This window comes from Eubalaena glacialis, chromosome 15 (assembly GCF_028564815.1).
Source record: "Eubalaena glacialis isolate mEubGla1 chromosome 15, mEubGla1.1.hap2.+ XY, whole genome shotgun sequence".
In the NCBI taxonomy this organism is placed as follows: Eukaryota; Metazoa; Chordata; class Mammalia; order Artiodactyla; family Balaenidae; genus Eubalaena; species Eubalaena glacialis.
Genome location: NC_083730.1, coordinates 91,765,833 through 91,786,107, shown reverse-complemented (window position 1 = coordinate 91,786,107; position 20,275 = coordinate 91,765,833). Strand labels below are relative to the sequence as shown.

The 20,275-nt window shown below is 40.8% G+C and overlaps 1 protein-coding gene across 1 annotated transcript in view; it reads right to left on the bottom strand.

The window, feature by feature from the left end:
• PIWIL1 (piwi like RNA-mediated gene silencing 1) overlaps positions 1 to 20,275 on the bottom strand; it is a 33,930-nt gene that overhangs the window by 8,982 nt on the left and 4,673 nt on the right. Inside the window, exons 3-18 of the mRNA XM_061170405.1 lie at positions 17,865 to 17,990; positions 17,156 to 17,370; positions 16,638 to 16,759; positions 15,493 to 15,573; positions 14,654 to 14,851; positions 14,103 to 14,214; positions 10,262 to 10,388; positions 9,923 to 10,040; positions 9,294 to 9,408; positions 7,969 to 8,156; positions 7,531 to 7,603; positions 5,843 to 6,043; positions 5,626 to 5,729; positions 4,721 to 4,791; positions 4,408 to 4,561; positions 43 to 168 (exon numbers count right to left, since the gene is read on the bottom strand). Of these exons, the coding sequence (XP_061026388.1) occupies positions 43 to 168; positions 4,408 to 4,561; positions 4,721 to 4,791; positions 5,626 to 5,729; positions 5,843 to 6,043; positions 7,531 to 7,603; positions 7,969 to 8,156; positions 9,294 to 9,408; positions 9,923 to 10,040; positions 10,262 to 10,388; positions 14,103 to 14,214; positions 14,654 to 14,851; positions 15,493 to 15,573; positions 16,638 to 16,759; positions 17,156 to 17,370; positions 17,865 to 17,990 (2,131 nt within the window). The remainder of the gene's footprint in view (positions 1 to 42; positions 169 to 4,407; positions 4,562 to 4,720; positions 4,792 to 5,625; positions 5,730 to 5,842; positions 6,044 to 7,530; positions 7,604 to 7,968; positions 8,157 to 9,293; positions 9,409 to 9,922; positions 10,041 to 10,261; positions 10,389 to 14,102; positions 14,215 to 14,653; positions 14,852 to 15,492; positions 15,574 to 16,637; positions 16,760 to 17,155; positions 17,371 to 17,864; positions 17,991 to 20,275) is intronic.

The window sequence follows — 20,275 nt, the reverse complement described above, 5'->3', positions numbered from 1 at the left end:
AAAACAAAACAGAAACCAATCTTCATCTAATACAGAACTTACCATTCTGGTCTGGTAACCTCTACATCAATAACTGTTCCAGGAAGTGGATTTTGAAGTCTTCCTCCAGAATGGGCAAAAAATCTGGCGTTCACTCGTTTCTTCACCACAATGACCGTTAGTCTTGGGCTTAAGACGGTGATGAATGTAACTGCATTTAGTCAGTCATATTTTCAGGGCACTGAAGCATTCATACATTCATACACTCCATTTAAAAGGAAACGCACATCCCTCTTGGGGCATACTAGCTATCCCAGTTGTGAAGGAAGATTCCACAACTTGTAAGGGCGTGGAGTTAGGGCCAGGAAAATACTGTGAGTAGAAAATAAAATGGCATATTTGGGCCCTGTGACTCAAGGTCATGTAGATGTTTAATCATTAAACCAAGCATATGACATACCTGTCTCACGAAAATGCTAAACCCAGCATGTTTTTAAAGTTCACAGTTTGAAAGCCTTTTCAGTGGGCATTTTCTTCTATGTGGAAAGTAAGATATTAACTCTAAAATCTTTGACAGGTAAGCTAATTTGAGCAGTCTCAAAGTCTAACTTCCTGCCTTTCAAAATGACTGGCTGACAACGTATCAGGGATCTCTGTCTCTCCCGACTCAGTCACTCCTCAGCCCACCACACAGCAGCACCGGAATACTGCCGTTTCCCCTCTCCCTCCCCTGCCCCACTCTGCAGGTGGTTTCCCATGTCAAGACTAAACTCCTCTCGCCTAGGGAGCTTTCAGCTCTGTGTCACGTTGGATCCACTGCCTCTACATGCCTTTTGGCTCTCCTGAGGGCAGCCCTGTAACTGCCAGAATGCATTCAGCTTGAATACCCTTTCTATCCATCTCTTAAAGGTTCATTTCAGATTCACTGTCTGACACAGTCACACTGTATACACATATCCGTTTGGGAATAAATGAATTAGAACACGTTAAGCACTTAGATCGGTGCTGGCATGTAATAAACTTTGATAAATATTATGATTTTCAATACCTCAAGTTTCCTGTGCTCTTTTTCCAGCTAGAACATTAGTTCCTTAAGAACATAAATATACTTTATTCTAAACACTGGGAAGCAGAGGGCTTCACATGCAGTATGGACCTGGCTGCTAATGTTTGACTTGGGTAGGTAGTTCACAGCACACTGTCTAGACTGATGGTCTGAAAGATCCCCAGATGGGAACTTCTGTTCAATCATAAACTTAATGTGCTCCTTCATGGTAGAAGTAACCCAATATACAAGGGGCAGGAAAGTGATTCTACTTAAGTAAATGGAGGAACTTTTTAGGAATATCACTATCTACCCATGTACAATAGACCTCTCACTGCCCAGCTACAGCAGATCTGGATATAACAGAGCCACAGTCTCAGGAATCAAAAGACAAAGTGGGGCTTCCCTGGTGGCGCAGTGCTTAAGAATCCGCCTGCCAATGCAGGGGACACGGGTTCGAGCCCTGGTCCGGGAGGATCCCACATGCCGCGGAGCAACTAAGCCCGTGCACCACGACTGCCGGGCCTGCGCTCTGGAGCCTACGAGCCACAACTACTGAAGCCCGTGAGCCTGGAGCCCGTGCTCTGCAGCGGGAGAGGCCACCGCAGTGAGAGGACCATGCACCGCGACGAAGAGTAGCCCCCGGTCGCTGCAACTAGAGAAAGACCGCGCGCAGCAACGAAGACCCAACACAGCCAAAAATTAATTAATTAATTAATTAATTAAAAAAAAAAAAGACAAAGTGGATTTTAGTCCTGTGACGTCACAAGAAATGATTTAGCAAATGTGGTGACATAAAGACAAGTCACAAGTATGCTAAAGTGACTTTTTGATTTGTCCTTATACCAAACATTCTAAATCAACTAATCCATGACACATCTTCATAAAAAGTTAACATCAACATTTCAATTAAAAAATAAACATTGTGGTTCTAAGGATAACTACAAATATTACAGTCCAAACTCTGCATTTCTTCAAAGTGAGGAATAATTCTTGGATATTGTTTTACTTTATATACAACTCCAAACTTGTTTCTAGATGAATTACCTACTATTTATTGAGTGCTTACTGGGTACTGTGTGAAGTACATTAAACACTCTGACTTATTCCTTTCGTCAGCCTCGGTTAAGTTGCCTCCCCTGTTTCACAGATGAAGGCAAAGCTGGGATTAACCCGACTCTGATTTTAAGACATATGGCTCCTGATCACTAATCTCTGCAGCCACCAAACAACAGCACGGTTCACGACGTGAAATCTACTTCAGGCAATGGTCTGTTATACACTAGTCCAAGCAATCAGTTTAAATCCTCCCTCCCTGCAACATGTGTTCCTATTCGCTAAAGGGAAGCTAAGCAGGAAGTCCCACCAGCCTCCTCAGGCCCAGTTCCACCCCCTTGGAGAGGAGGCCGTGTCCACAGATACGCACTTACAGGGCTAGAGTCTCCTCTTTGAGAACTATTTCTGCCAGTCCTTCTGGGACCCAACCCAAAGGGCTCAAAAGACTCAAAGAACCAGAGATGCAGGCCCCAGCAGGGACAACAGTGTTACGTTTCCAGTATCCCAATATTCAGCCTAAGGAAATAAGATGAACTTGCACTATCACCTCTACTCTTCACTTCTTGAAATTTTCTTTTTCTCTAGATAAGAGAAAAAAAGCAGCTAAGACTAGAAAATTCTGAGTGCTAAAGTAGTAAACAACTAAAAAAACAAAACCTAAGAAAGTAGCGGTCCATCTGAGTCCTTCCTCTACTCCCTTCCACCACATCACCCCTCCCCATAAGGACAGAGAATCTAAGGGAAAAAACACAAGTTAAGGCTTACAAAACTTCAGAAACCAAAATAAAATAAATACCATTATTTTAATGAGAAAATACAAGCACTAGGAATTTTAAGAGGACAGGAAAGAACATTAACCTTCATTTACAAAATATTAAAAAATGCCTATTAGCACTTTAATCTGAAACGCGATTACTTCAAAAGAGATAGAAACACCCCCGACAAGCTCTGAGAACTTACTGGCATAATGGTCTCATTTTAAGAAATGTGCAGAATCAACGCTTAGAAGAGGCCTTTCAGAATCTGGCCAAAGAAGACCTGGAAGCGCCTCCAAGTGAGCTAGGAATACGCTCTCAATGCTCATCCCGTGGGCCTACAGATCACAGCGAGCCCAGGTGCAGTCAGATGACTTTCAAAATCCCTCATTTTTTATAATGATAACAAATACCGGCTGAAAAAGCCTGGCAAAAATAATCAGTGCAAGCACACAGAAACAGGTCTCCTGGATTTCCTAAGTACCCTTAAAAATCAAGTCCACAAATCTTTAATACATTATGCGCTAAGCTCTTACTAAACAGTCCCTGATCTGGACTTCCTTACAGTCCGATCAAGAAAAGAGCAAAAGTTAAACAATGTAACTTATTAAAACAGCTATCTTGCGATGGCATGCAATTTACCGCCAAATAGCACGCACAATGACCTCTGTAGGAGAGCAGAGGAAGGCGAAACCCAGTACAGCTTTCAAAGGAGAACGCGGGCAGCATTCAGTTACGAGGAGCACTAACTACCCTGGGCCGTGCAGACCGCCTAAAAGGGCGAAGTAGGACCATCTCCCCTGTGAGACCAGACACACGCCAATCATCTTACCCACCAAGCGCCAGGCCAGCTGAGTTCACACAGAAATCAAACAAGTACTTACGGTACAATGAGGTAGAAAAAAAAAGTTAAGGCTATTTGGAATACATATTCCAATAACCAATTCTGTGGATGCCTACGGATGTACTGGGTAATCAGACCCTCGTACTTCAAGGCTCTAGGAGAGAAAGGCGGCAGCAGACGATTGGTAAAGGCATCTCCATGCGTCGTTCCTTGAAGGAGCTCCCGCTCTACATTTCCAGCCTGCCCCGCCTCCACGAAAAATTCTCCACGAGACACCCCCCCCCAACCCAAACCTCTTCCATTACCTCAAGCCCGACCGCACCTGTAAGGTTAGATTCTCACCGGTTCACCCTGTGACATTATTTTCAAAGATACAAAAGTGTAATTTTTTTTTATTTTTTATTTATTTATTTATGGCTGTGTTGGGTCTTCGTTTCCGTGCGAGGGCTTTCTTCTAATTGTGGCAAGCGGGGGCCACTCCTCATCGCGGTGCGCGGGCCTCTCACTGTCGCGGCCTCTCTTGTTGCGGAGCACAGGCTCCAGACGCGCAGGCTCAGCAATTGTGGCCCACGGGCCCAGCTGCTCCGCGGCATGTGGGATCTTCCCAGACCAGGGCTCGAACCCGTGTCCCCTGCATTGGCAGGCAGACTCTCAACCACTGCGCCACCAGGGAAGCCCCAAAAAGTGTAATTTTATAAAGAGACAATGATTACGTTTCGCATGCTTACTTGTAACCTCTACCAACAGATTTTAGGCAATCCAGAAACTGTGGTACTTCATAGTTCACCAATGTTTTAAGCTGACCGTCTCCTACGCCATCCCGATACACGATAATTCGACTAGGCATGTATTCATTGCAGCTATTCCAAGCCCTCAGAGCAGCTGAAAGAAAGCCAGACAAGTTTTAACTACATTAACACAGAACAAAAATATGCTTCTACCAAATTCTGGGCACAGGTTTTTTTCAGAAACATAGCTTTAAGACAATTTCTTGAAGACTCTAGTTCAGAGGCCAGACGGAAACCACAAGAGGAGACTCACCTTGCAAGCAGACTTTGAGCCCATCTACTAGCTCTTGCCCTCTATCTTGAAATACACAGCGAGAGAACCAGCTATTCAGAGAAAAAACATGGCAGCGGTGAGAATGCAACTGTCTAGAAGTTTTTCACTTTTGAATCATTCTATATCTATGTTACCCTTAGCAAATCATGTTCTTTAACTTCCTTTTTGAAATCTTAAGCAGAAGGGACAAGATACAGGAAATCTTCATAAAGTTTTCTTTCATTATAAATCAGTCCCATAATTCCATCACTGAGAAGAAAATAAAATTTAAGCCAGAGATGCCTCCTAGGTTTACACCTCAAAACACACAGAAGCACACTCTTACTACTATACTCTTGATAAAAGATACTTTTCTAAAAGACAAAACACCTTGAAATATGCCCATTAGGAACGCTAACACATCAATGCTTCAATTTTCATTCTTCCTATTCTTGGCAATTCTATTAGTTCTAAGAAAAGCACTGAAAAATAATTTCACTATGTCGAAATACAAGTGACTGGGTAAACTCAAGTGGGTTTTCCAAAATAAAGTTAACATGACAACTTGAAATTACATTCAGTGGTCAATAAAATTATTAAAGAAGTTTTTAGAGACAGTCACATTTAAAGAGATGCATCCTCCCCGCAAATACAAATAATAAAATAACCTGAAACGCAGTCTGACCACTACATCAGGTTAAGGGCCAGTGAAGGACATTAAAAATGGGAGGGTAGCTAATAACTGGTTTCCTTTTCTAACTTCTCTCTTTTACTGGATCTAACGTAAGAGAAATCAAGGTAAAGAATTAACACGACCCCTGTCCTCCCCAGACACTGGCCCCTGGACTCGTGGCCTGTGTTGCCTATGTCTAGCAGTTAATCTGCAGCTACCAAAGCCCACTCACCGGGTCATCCCTTCATTGATGCTTGCGACAAAGCCTGCAATTGACCTCCGTCCAGCTGTGGTGTCATGGTAGCAATCAATGCCAACTATCATGGCTAGCTTTAGCTTTAACAAAAACATCGTTATGTTAGATACAACAGAATACCAGCAGTATTTAAAAATTCCATTGTTCTTAAATAACAATGAAAACTTTTATCCACCAATTAAATCAAACTTACAGGCATATCAACCCTCCAAAGCTCTCCTCCCATCTTGCAGTTCATCTGCAGGGCGATCTTTGTAGCAATGGCCATGACAGTCTGTTGTTTGCCTAAGGTTCGGGCCACCACACACTGACTTGGAGTAGGGCAATCTGTACATAAGTATTTTTTAATAGCATCATATTTGTCCTTCCGACTGCTTGACAATAGACAAACAACCTAAAAACGAACAAAACGCCCTCATTACAAAGAATTAGGAAACTGATAATTAAGTTCAAGGAAGAAGACAGGAAACCAAACCCACAAAATCATTTACTTTACTATTCATGTCTGCCATGTAGCTAGTAAGTATGACATTAACTTTTAGCTAATGCTCATTACATTCAACTAGGTAATAGATACTAATAAAGAAGGCATGTTCAGCAAATAATTCAAAACTTGAGAACTTAGTTAAATATGCTCTATTGCCAGCTTGGAATACTTTAGAGGTAGGGAATAGGGCAAAACAAGTTAGTGATAACCTACAGGTGGACAAATAAAAGATTTTCTAAAATGCTCACAATTTTCTTACTCATGACCCACCTAGAATCATGGCTTTTAAACTTTTAAAGCTCTGGCTTGAGAATATGATCAAACTATGAAATTTCCTAGGAAGTCCATGGGCAATGCTGGGGAAGCTGAAGTACCTGATCTAAGCAGACCCCTGCCCCCAATGGGAAGATGTTAGCCAAAGGGCACAGACTTGCAGCTAAAAGCTAAGTTCTGACGACCTACTGTACAGCATGGTGATCGCAGCTGACAGCACTGTATTATATACCTGAAAGGTGCTAAGGAAGTGGATCTTGAGTGTTATCACCACATACACAGAAAGAACTGTAATTAGGGGAGGTGATGGAGGTGTTAACTAACCCTGTGTGGTCGTCACTTCACAACACATACACGTATCAAGTCATCACACTGTACACTTAAAACTCACACAATGTTACGTGTCAAGTACATCGCAAAACAGCTGGAAAATCAACCAACCAACCAAGCCACCCACACCTGCCCAAATTTTGAGGATTCAAGTTTAAGTTTTGGAGTTGAATTCAGCTCTTTAACTCATTGCTGTATTCTCCAGTTTATATTCTCAGATTCTTATCTTTCTTTCCATGGCCCCCAATAAAATCATTTTCCTACCCTAGGTGTCTCTATTATTCCCGACAACCTAACAGTAGTTTGCCTGTGGCGTTTAAGTATGAGATAAAGGACTAAAAGGAATCCATTAGAAGAAGCCAATTCATTTCTTGGGTTTAAAGCAACACAGATATGCTGTTTATCATTAAATTTGTCTTTGCCACCTCATTCATTATACTTAAGTGTAACTACAGATACCCTAACTATACTGTGTGTGCTGAACAGCTGGTTACTGTTTTTTACTCTTGTGCCTTTTCTCCCCCCCAATTTTCTAGAATAATTAAAGCGCCTGAGTCCGGGTAAATTTAAGATGGCTTTGCTGTTCTCCACCCCTTGTTCACAGGGCACAACAACAAGCTCCTAGGCGCACAAGTAAAGCCGCACTGACTCAGCTATCTTAGGTAGGTCAAGTACGTATTTCGTGACCGGTTTGGGAACCTAATTACCACATTTACAACAATGGACTCAAGTTCTAAGACTTACAACAACTGATTCCAGGTCAACTGCCTCCACATCAAGTAGCTACTTACTATCTGGGTATCTGATGTGACCTTCTGCTGTAAGACTCTTAAATAGGCTTCAGTTCTATCATCCACTTCAATCCTAGAACGGAAACACGTAATCCAACATTCAGAAAAAGGAACAACTGTACTGTGTGGTGAAAGGTTCCTACAGATTATAACACACAAAACACTTCCGTATAACACATGAAATACAACACCAGGAGCAGCCGCGTGGTCACAAGGCTGTTTCTAACCACAGCAGCACTGGTCCGAGCAGCAGGCCTGCCTGTCCTCCCACCCATCCTTAGTGACTCAGTTCCACTTCCGCATCCGCCTTACAGGGAACTGTATCACATCTTTCAGATCATCTCATGTTTTTGATGGTTTTATTAACACCTTGAGTTCCCACACCCTCCAAATGACCGCTAATCAATTTTCAGAGCAGAAATGACTTGATAAACTTACATTATTGCTTTTTTCATTTGTATGCCCATGGCTGGTGTAACTTTAAATAGATTTTGTACCAACGAATTGGCTGCTTCATAATTTCTTCGAGTATAGATCAATAGCCAGTTATCTAGTGGCTTAACACTAATTAATGGTGCACCTCTTGTTTCCTTTGACCAATCTGCAAACTGTGGACTGTAATCAAACTAGAAGAAAGTTCAGAGACACTGTAAATTCCATGTAAGTTCTCGGTGATAAAGCCAGAAAGTCTTCAACGATTCTACCATGGCATATTCTAAACCTCAGAGTACCACTCTTAAATTTGAACTGCAGTGACAGACGAAATGCCCTTAGTGAGGGAAAAAAAGATACAAAAATGTATCCAAAGGGTTATGTCAATTTTATTTAAAGTACATTCATATGAACAGCTGCCATTCAAGTGCCTACCTGCCTGCACCAGCTACTCTAAGTATCTCAAGCTGCAGTCTTCTTAATCTTTCTAAACTCTTAACAAGGATAAGTGTTATTTCCCTCATGATAAAGATATAAAAAAATAAGGCCTTATAAGTTAAGCAACTTTATGACTGAGGTGTCAGATACTGAAAGCAAGCTGTGAAAACATCTGACAGCAAGGCAGAAAGCTAACAGACTCAAAGCACAGTGACCCTAGAAATATTTACCATAGAGGAAAAAAACCCAGTGCTTTTTACATGTCCTACCCACCTCCGCAACAACCCTTATACAGGAATATATATTAACTACAAAGGGTAATAAAAACAATTGCAATTAAACTATTAAGCTACATGATTAGGTTGTTATTCGTAGAACATTTAGAAGACAGAAGAGCACAGCTTTTTACAAAAGGATTTTTAAAATTTTGGTACTTGTAGTGCTTCAGTTACACAAAAGCATATTTTTTGAATACTTGCTTTCCTTTTCTGAAGATAAAATATAAAAGACATCACAATATTTAATATAGATCCCTAACAAACAAGTGGTCCACGCAAAAATCAAGCCAAATAAATTGGGAGCTTTCCCTGTAAAAGATCACTTTAGTGGCAGACGAAATATCAACCCATTCAGATACTTAGACTTCTACTATACCTTAATTTAAGCAATTTAGCTTATTTTAAAAAATTAAGCCACCTTTTAGCTAAGTCTCACGGACGGTCTGAGGACCAAGCTACAGGCTTCGCCTCCTCTGTGCTCGCATCAGCCGACAGTGGAGGTGCTCCGGGAGGAGAGGACCGCCCTGGCGTGGAACTAGGGCACGTATCCCTGCTCGCTCTACTGTGAGTCAAACCCAAATCTGACTGGACGGACAACTTTAAGAACTGCCTTACTGTTCTTCCACCTTGATGAATCTTTTCTGCTTGCAAAATTCTTCCTGAGAAGGACAGTAAGTTGGAGTCAAAGCTCAAACCCCAGTCTCGAAGCTCCCTCTGCACGTTATCATCTCTGTAAATTTAACATATTTACATACCGCTAAATGTAAAGAAACAGAACAAAAACTAGTACACACATGCAAATAGAGACCCACTGCAACCTACAACAGATTTCTCTCAGGACTAAAAGCCTACCGAGAATGCTAGGGAACCCAGACGTACAATCTCTTTTTCTCTCATCACAGCTATGTTTCCCTTCATGATATCCTTTCATTTAAAATTCCTGATGCCCAAACTATCTCCTCCTCAAAGTAAACAATGGTATAACAAAGAGAAAAAAATAGACTTGTCCCAAACACTTTTGCTTTCTATTCTGTTCTTTTTCTAACAGAAGAATTAGACATACCACAGGCTACAAGGTTTAACTTAATTATTCCCTGACAAACAGCAGCGTCACTTAGAAACATGAAGAACCCACCCTGAATACTGCAAATACAAAGCGAAACAACATTCCCTTCTGTCACTCCTCCAAACCCACGTAAAATAAAGAATTGAAACCATACCCCAGTGAAGCATAGATGACTTACTTATGAATGTAATCAATCAGTCTTCCTACTTCACGCTGCCTTTGTTCTGGAGTTAGTCTTGTATGAACAGCCAAGTCTTTCATCACCGTAAAATCATTACGCATTTTATCAGTTAGACCTTTAAACAAAACGTTTAAAGGGATACAGTTAAAGAAACAAGAATCGTGTCTAAGTATCTGGAGTGTCGGGTGGTGGTGAGTGAAAGAATTCCGAGGAGACAAAGCAGCTTTAAGGGCTTTTGAGGGGACGGAGGGTGTGAAGGAATGTTTAGTGACTTCTAGAACAGACGGGGAAAATAAGCTTCGTGCTTTCATTCCAGTAAAGAAAAGTCAGCAGTACCTGTGAGGTAGCAGAGCTCAGGGATAAGCATCGCAGGGCCTGGTAATGTGCCTCCAGGGCCTCTCCTTCTCTTCGGCTGACTGACCAAAACTGGTTGTTTCAAGTCGGTGATTTCTTGGTTATATTGCTATTCAAGGGAAGAAAGTATCACTGTTCACAGTAAATGCCTTTAGTCACATGTCATTTTGTAATGGACAATAAAAGTTTTTCTTTAAAATTAAGAATTGATGCCAACAGCAAGGCTAGTATCAGTTTCCAAGTACAAAAACTGTCCTTTTAATCCTACTAACCAGGTTGTGATTTATATGCTCTGCTGAGCACCTCATCTTTTCTCCTAAAAACTCAGACGGTCAAGGACAGTAAGGCTCTAAGTTGTGACTTTCAGTCACAGTTCTATTTACTTCATTTTTTGACCTCTTGGTTTAGAAACAGTAGTCTGTGTAGCTCCAAGTCTTCACCACAGTGCAATTCCTCTAAAACTACTCTTATTATAGTGAGGACTAGCTTGTGAAAGTCGTCTCACTGTAAGAATAAACGGTGCCAGGGAGGAGGCTTGCACACTAGGGGACATTTTTAATCAGGGAACGTTTCTGCTTTGAAGCTGAACTTCCATTTAGTGGTATTAAGATTCCCCACATGTAATCACTATCTAGGGTAAGTTTTTACAACCCGTAAAGAGACCAAAAATGTTGATGCTTAGTATCTGACGAACGTGCGAGACGGCTCTCTGGCCTCCAGCTCAGCTCCGCAATTCGAGACCGCGCAGACTTCTCTCAAGTTATCTTCCTTAGAGCTTCTGGCCCTGTGTCCTAGAGACCCTCTTTCCATCACCTCTTGTATCCTCTCCCACCATCTTTTACTAACCTGGTTAATTCAGTTCTAACTTTTTATCTTTAAAACAATCACATCTCCACTAAGCAGACAAGATAGTAATACCGTCGTGGCCATTTCCTGAGTCTTGGCCTCTCAAGAGACTACGGTACCTGCCCGTTCCTTATTCCTATCGTACAGTCAAGGTCCTGGCCATCTATCATCATGAATTAAGAGACCATGAATTCTAGCTTGTCACTGACTTTGTCCTACATTCAACTCTTTACCAACCACCCACGGAAAAGCTTTCATTTCAGACAAGAAAATTCCAAGTAGAACGTGCATATCTGACCTCTGCTCTATTTATCTATACTACTTATTTATCACACTACTTTATTACGGGTCTATTAACAGTCACCCTGCTTACACATCATTTACTTGGGTACACACACAGGTAGAAACGTGGTAGTAACTTCAGAAGTGTTCCTATTCTCTGTTTCACCAAAGGGCCTTCAATGCACAGTTCTTAATTACAGAGCTGTGGGATTGATTTCCCACTAGTTCTTTTAACATTTTCCCCTGCATATGAAAAACTAGCACTCTCATTTCTGTTCCATACTACTGTTAAACCTTTTCTTTTTAAAAGTGATTGACCATGATCTTCCCTTCCACAGGCCCTTCTCTCCCACTGAGTGCTTCCCAGATATTATCTTCAGTATACAAGAACTAAGCCATCACTTATTACTAAAACTCCATTTCTGCTAGGAAGTTCTAAGAATGCCTTGATTCTTTCAAATATTTCAAGCCCACCCCTTTTGATTAATTCGATCTACTAGAAACCTTTATCCCGGTTGTGACAGAAATCTTCCCTGAAGAAGCAACCTAAGCTGAGATGTCAGCCTAAGAGCACGAGTCAAGCATGCAGAGCGCGTGCTGTCAGGCAGAGGGAGCCCCGCGGTTGGATAAGACGGCCGGGCAAGTGACAAGATGAGGACACATAGCGGCTACATCACGCAGGGTTTCACTGGCTAAGGAAAAACATGCTTATTAACAAGCCACAGGAGCAACGGGAAGCCACTGAATTACTTTGGGTAGAAAGAGTCACATCAGATGTGTATGAGTTTGGAAAGGCATCAGAAGCCTAAGAAATGGAAACGCAGAGACCAGCTGAGTGAGAGAGAGAAACGGGGCCTAGACAGGGGTGGCGGTCACTTAGAAAAGGAGAAAGATGAAGGTGTTTCAGATAAGCAAGGTAGGGTGATAGGATCTGACAATCAGTTACACAAGGTAAGTTATACAAAGCATGGTGATCTGAGGTTTGAACTATCCATCATTCACCTGTTCGCGCAAATACCTGTTGCCTACTTAGGCACTGGGGCGTATATAAACTATAAGATCCCTGACTTGGTGGACGCGGTGTTCCCTGCTCTGATGAAGAGCACCACACAGGGGCCAGGTTAGGGGGATATCACATGTTCAGTGTTGGTCACAGCTAAGGCATCTCTGAGACATCCAAATATTCAGAACAAGTAGGTTTAGACATGCCTAGGGCTAGAGCTAGAAACCTGAGAATCGTTAACACATCATATGTGAAGTCTTAGCATAGACGGGAGATCACCTGGAGAGTATAAATATACAGTAACTGGGGACCGGAGGCAGAACCTTTAAGTACACCAGCATTTAGAAGGTCCCTTAAGGAAGAATAAGCAGGCATGTAATAAGATTCAATACTGGTCAGAGGAGGGGAGAATCTTCCCTGACTTCGCTTCAGGTTTAAATCAAACTTTCAACTGTGTCCTCTTTATATCTGCTGTTGGTATATACCAATTATGCCCACCTCTGGTCGTGATTATTAACATGAACTACAGAAAAACGCCAAAACTCATTTCTCATGGTAACCTCTGACACCCAGAAGAATCTAGGTTAAACATGGCTGGGGTCCTCAAGGAGTTTTCAGAGGTGGAAAACAGCAGTAGGGAAATCAAGCTGAAATGACCCTTGGCCTGTTTTCATTTTGCCCAGAATAAGACCAGTTCTTAATGGGACTTCTCAGAGAATCGTTTCCCTCCAGAGTGGTATCTGATCTTCTCACTCAGAGCAGAGCAGCTGAAGATCAGGCAACAGTAGATATTCAGGAAAAAGACATTTCAAAGGTCACTAGTCGGATGTATACTTTTGACACAAAATATAAACACATAATAGTTCATTTACTCCACTTTTTAGAAAAAGGAAATAATCTAGAGAAAGTAGGAAAAAAATGAAATAAATTTTAGCACTTCAAAGACAGGTTTTAAGATTTTAATTAATGTGTTTTCTTTAAGTACTTTCCCTGCACTTTTAACAGAGCACATCAAATGGGATGTGACCTTCTAAGGATATAGGGGCAGATCTGCTTATCTCTGAACACTACAGCAACGTTCCGATACCTTCCTGGAGAAACATTTTATTCTCTTCTAGTCAGTGGCTGCTCTTTCTTGCTATTTGTCTCTCGTGTCTTTGTCAAGTTTAGTGACCACTGTGCCGACAGCTAGAATCATCTTTATAAAACTGGGGCTGGGGGCCACCCAATAACCTGATCTAGCCCACATGAGACAAGTCTGTCTCACTCCGCCAGCATGTAAGACAAAAGTAAGAGTTAACCCATTTGCAGATTTATCACAACGGATGCTAAGGGTTCAAAGATCTTTAGCCCACGCTGCCAGATGAAGTTTAAAAAAAGTGCTGGCTACAGAATAAGAGACAGTATGCTAAACTGTTAACTTGCACTGTTTTCCTACTTGTCCTCCACATGCTGAAGTTCAACTGTAACCTTGTATTCTACTGCAGAAAAGGAACCAGGACAGGGCACAGCTCCTTTGCTAATGAGCTAACTATGCTGTGACCGCCTTAATAAACACATTTATAGACAGCTTCAAAAGCAACTTGTTCCGTATGTACACCTGTCAGAAAATTCTACTGAAGATATTTCAGATTTCTCCTAAGGTCCAAGTACTTCACATTACAAAGATAAAAATCCACATTAGCACCTTACCTTCCTGTAGTACTCTAAGAAGCTGACTTCAGAGCCATCCGCTTTCTTAAAGGTACTCTTTGGATTCTGGTCCCAGTCAATATCATCTACTCTGTATGTTTTATTGTTATACCTATGGAGTGGAGATTTTATTGGTATTTGATTAAAATATGTAGAAATGTTATCAAAAAGAGAGGCTAGACACTATGTACTCTCTAAAACATAAAATTTCAAATCATTTGGTAACAGACAATACTATGGAAAGATAAAGGGAAAACAATTTCTTAAAGACCATGCTATACACTAGACGGATGGGGAAGTTAACTAAACTATTAGAAAATAAAATTAAAACTAAAAAGAACAGAAATCATTGGCTATTCCTCCTTTCAAGATGAGTATATTCCCCCAAAACTTTTGTTCCTGAGAAAGGTTGTAACTATCCCTCCCCTGTTTTTGCGCTATTCCCACCTCTCAACTTTACACCCTACTTTCTCTCCATCTAACATTACAGGACTAGAAAGCCACAGTATCTTCAGACTCGTAAAATTATTTTGCGTTATTAAAAGCCTTACTTGGTGAGAACAATTAAACCTATCAGCTCTTTAGAAACTTGTTCTTGAAATTTATGTTCTTCAGTTTGATGAAACAAGCTGAACATGAAATCTAAAACAGTTTCACTTCGAAGGACTTTATGACTGACATCAGTGCAAAGCATGATGTTATTTTCATACTGAAGAATAGAAGTAGTGAAGCCAGGCCAAATCACCAACCTGTCAAAGACAATGAATGCCATGAAGTAACCTCTATGAATATCCAAACACGTTTTGTATGTATCAAGTTACAGTTTTTACATTTATTAACTGGGTCAACAGTACAAGTCTTTGAGTACATTTACTTAGCTTCAGGTTTTACAGGGCTCCAGATAAAGACTGATCTTTTTAAGATCTTCAACAATGAATGTTTACAATAATATAATAACTTTATAAGTTCCATTTTAAATTTAGTACACTAACTTTATTATTTATATTGATCTACGACTTGAAAAATCTAATTGAAAGCATCTACGTTTCTTATAATAAACCTAAACCACTTGAGCTGCAATCCTGATACACTGCAGTAACTTTTGAAGCAATCGTCACTAGCTGATGAATTTTGTTACCTAAGAGCAAATACAAACCTTGTGTTGGACAACTCCTCATGCTTTTCCCCCATGACAAATAAATATCACATGATTTTTTAAAATCCAAATATTCTGGGATGTCTCCTTTATTATTTAAGCCAGGTTAAATGCTCACTTAATGCGATGGGTACCACTAGCAGCCATAGTAAATCTGATCATTTCAAAACAGAGCATCACTATCAAAGTTTGTGATTAAACCTATGGAACAGAGACTTTCCACTTCATACAAACCTATGATTTGGAATATCAATTGGGTCACTTGGGTTGTAATAATTCCGTCCAATCTGCTGCAAATTCATGATCTTTAAAAGCCTAGAATTTGAAAGGTCAGAATAGAGAAATGAATATTGCTAAGTATCTCTAATACTACAATCACAATGGCATGTTGTTTACAGCAGGAGTTGGCAAACTATGGCTCATAGGGGGGCCACATCCAGCCTACCTGCTGTATGGCCTAGGAGCTATTTTTTCTTTTTACATTTTTTTAAAGGTCTGGAAAAAAATCAAAAGATTAATGATACATGAATTATGTGAAATTCAAATTTCAGTGTCCATCAGTAAAGCTTTATTGGAACACAGCCATGACCATATATGTCCTATGACTGTTTCTGTGCTTCAACAACAGAGTTGAATAGTTGAGACACAGACCACATGGCCTGCAAAACCTAACATGTTTACTATCTGGTCCTTTGCAAAAAAAAGTTTGCCAACCCATCATTTACAGAAAAATAAATCTTCCATTACATTAATTCAGACAAGTATCCACCAAAATGAGTCAGTGACAGGTTATCTCACGAGCAACTTAGGTAAATTACAAATCCAAGAATTACGTCTCACTATGCTCATGCCAAGCTCAGGCTCATCCAGACTGCTTCCCACTCAGCAGGGGGATGGCAGGGGCGGGGGGCCTTCACAGAACTTGTGTCCAACAACTTTGGGTTTGGAAAACACAGCACCCACACTGAAAGCCAATCATGGAGCACGCACTGTATGTGTCCTATGGTGGAAGAAGTAAATCGGAACAGACCTAAACCCTGTCCTGCTTTCTGAATTGGCACCCCCTGTGGGAGAGAAGGAATATAAAGTTAAAGTGCTGAGAGGATGTGTGCTCTTAACATAAGCTCAAATGGGATTTGAAAGATCTAATCTCAACACAAATAGGGAAGTGAAAGATGTGACGCTTGCTTAAAGCAAATAAATGAGATTTATACCAGTACACCACACCTAGAAACGACGAAAACTCAGGGTAACCCAATGATCCTAACCAACCATTGTAAAATCTAGGTACTAAGTATACAGGTACTTATTGTACATGTCTTTCAACTTCTGATTATGTTTAAAATTTCTTAACAAAATGTTAAAAAATACCAACATACCTCCTGAAAATAATATTGTAGAACTGCAAACAAGTTGGTGATGTAGGTGGGAGTTCATTTGTCAAGGTGATTGTTATCTTCACATGCTCTCCATTTCGGGTCTGACTAAAAACTTCAGTAACCTGAAGCCAGAGTGGTGGAAAACCAAACTTTTAATTTTGTTAAAACAGGGCCAATCACATAAGCCTGTTGAATAAGGCAACAATGAAAAGTATGGAAAAGTTTTAAATTAAAAAAAAAAAAAAAAAAAAAGACTGACTGACTATGAGAAAAGAGTAGCAGAATGGGCATGAGAAAAGAGGGATTAAGTGCCTTATTATTATTTGACTGTAATCATTAAGTCACTCAGGTGGATCTGAGAACGGTATGATAATGCCAAACGCACCCATGGGTGTATCACCAGTCCTAGCAGACATGAGACCACTGGGGTTTCTCTAAAGCTACCCCCAGACTGCGGCCGTTTAGCTTTGAGGTAGAACTCCCCGTCTCCCTCTCCCCAGCCCGACACCTGGAATAACCTTGTGCTGTAGTCTTCTGGGTAAAAATAATATTGCTCCATCAAAAGCATGACACCTCCCGATTAGGCCTTCGTGCTGCAACAGCAGGGCTGAGCGCAGTCTCCTGGCTTCCATCGGCGGGCTATAGCCCACGTGGTACTGGCATAAGGCCCACTGGGGGCGGGACGCCAGCCGGAAGTGGTTAGTGCTCAGCTCCACCGCAGTGCCTGAGGAACCTGTGCAAGTAAGTCACGTTCAGTCAGTGAGCCGTCAAGTCTACTCTTCCGTGAAATCGTCACTGCCGCGACAAGGCAGACGCAGCTCCACAAACACGGGGCTGAAAGCAGCAGGCAACACAAAAGTTCTCAGACATCTGACTCTGGAGACTCTTCTACTTAGGGAAACTACCGCAAGCAGCCATTTAGAAATAAATCCTCCCTAGACTGAGTAATTTATAACCGAACCAATGGAATCTCTTCACAGCAAAAAGCTTTAAAAGAAAACAGCGATCTATGTAATAAAACAACATTTCAGTGCAGCTAACGACATCTATGACCTAGTTCAAACCCAAAAGGGAGAGAGGAAAATGGAAAAGCTATCCATGCAAAATCCTTGACCAAATGTGCTCCTTCACCCTAGTAATGCACCGTACAACTAAATACCGAAATTAAAGTACTTCAATTCACTGTCCTGTGTACTTGAAAACTGTACTCTTTAAGAATTAACCCACCTGTTTTTGATTCTTTCACATGATCTAGGTTCTGTCTTGTATTCACACCAAGATCATGAAAGTCTCTGCGACGACCTCCTCTGTCTGCTAATGATAACTCCTGAAATCCAGCAGATATCTGGAGTTCTTAAAAAAAAAAAAAGGAAAAAAAGAAAAAAATTACACATCTGAGTAATACGCAGCATGAAATAAAGAATGACGACTCCCAAAGTACTCTACTACATGAAACCCAAAGGCTCCTGAGGCGCTAAAGACAGTCTATAACAATCCCATCAGAATGCTTCAGGTACCTGCCAGCCAAAGGAGAGAACAACTTCTCAGCCATAACCTCTTCTGTGAAGCCCTTCTTGTCACTGCCCTAGGCAAACTCAGCTCCCTCACAAGACATATATACCTTTACAAGATCAAGACAACTGGAGCGATTCAAGAACTTAGGAGCACATGTTTATTGACTGGGTAATTATTTTTCTGTCTCTAGGTCTGATAACCACCTGTGGGCCTTAATATCAGTATTCTGCACAATTTTTATGATGTAATTATAGCTGTAGGAATTGGTAGTTCATATGATTTAAATGTGCAACCTGAATTAGAAAACGTTAAGTCTAAAATGTAATTTCCTCACTAATTTCCCTTACGAGCCAGCAGAACGGATGGGATGGGCCTGTGTGTATCCCGTGGCCATGATACACATCTACTGGGATAGGTTAGCTATCAGTTCATGCTTACTTGCAAAAGCTGTGGCTAAAATATGCTAAATTGTTAAGTCCTTTAATTTGCATGAAATATATTATGAAGTATCTCATATCAATAGTATGACGTGGGCCAAAGAATGAACATGGGCTTTGTAGTCAAGTGTTAAGTTCTAGCTTTCAGTTAATAGGCATGTTATCTTGTGTAGCAGAGAACTCATACAACTCAATAGCAAAAAACCAAATAAGCCAATTTAAAAAACAGGCAAAAGACCTGAACAGACATTTCTCCAAAGAAGATATATGAAAGACTAATAGGTACATGAACAGATGCTCCCAATAACCAATCTTTCATTCTTCTTTTAGAAATCCTAGAAGACTAGAATTTCCACCTTCCTTGCAGGTAAGGAGGGCCTAAGAGACTTATGCAGAAATTACTGGATGAAATGTCTGGGAAAGCGCCACAGGGGAGTCAATAGCTGGCTTTTCTGTTGTCCATGCCCCTAGCTGCCAATCCTGCCTGGAATCTGGATGTGATGGCAGGAGGGAGCTCAAGCAGACATTCTGAACAAAACGTAAGTCTTAATGACAGAGGTCATGGACTTGGGAGGAGAGAACAAAAGGATGAGAGCCCAGTTCTCCTCTGACCACAAATGCCAGAACTAGCCCAGAACGGCCAGCTTCTGGAGGAGAAGTAACACAGCTTAAACAAAACATATCAGTTATTTTAATGTGAGCTTCAATTTCTTCACCTGAAAAATTGATTATAATAAATTTTACAGGATGGAGTAAGTTTTAAATGAGAACTTCATTTATAAGGCGCTTTAAAGGTACTGCTAAATATGTTGGTTCTTGTGCCTCATGATTTCCAGGGGCTCTATTTTAAAAGTCTTTTAATATGTAACTGTTTATATTTGTCTCCCTTGGTGAACTTTTTATCCCAAAGTCTTTCAGCCTAAGGTATCCATGGATTAATTACATTAACAAAGGTCAGGTATACTGAATCTAACCTCATAGCAACAACAGGTCATAAAGGTTTGATCGGAATTTTTCCCTGAAAAATTTTTGAGTTTCTCTTAAAAAAATATCAGTTCTGGATGTGAAAACCTGATTGCAAGTTTCTGAATATAAACGATGATGAAGTTTGCTCCCCTCTCTACATATAGCACCGCTATTATTAATATTTTAGCCAAAACTTGATTAACTGTCAGTCTAGAAAGATGACACATTTCAAAACGGATACAGCTGGAAACCTTGCTAATTCCCCTTCCACGCAGCTGCCAGAGTGCTTTATTAAAAACACGAATCCGATCGATCATGCTGCTGTTCTATTTAAGAGTCCTGCAATGGAACCCTATCCCCCTTCACAGAGTGAAAAATCGAGGTCTTAAACAAGGGCTCATTAACGATACATCTGTTAAGGTCGTCATTTTAATTTCTAAAACACAGTAGATCCTTGAACCTTTACTGTGAGAAGCACTTCTCGGATATAACACGTACAAGACCCGTGAAAGGTGGTAAAACCAGGCCTTGCATCTGTGATCCTGAGTATCATTTGATGCTCACAGTGGCCCTCATCTATAAAGGTACAACATATACCTTTTCATAGGTAGGGAACTGAGTTTCACAGAATTAAATTCATAAGAACTGTTAAAAAAGTATTAGTGAAGATCAATACAAAGAATGTTTAGATTTAAGTATTTCCAGAAATTTTATTTGCAC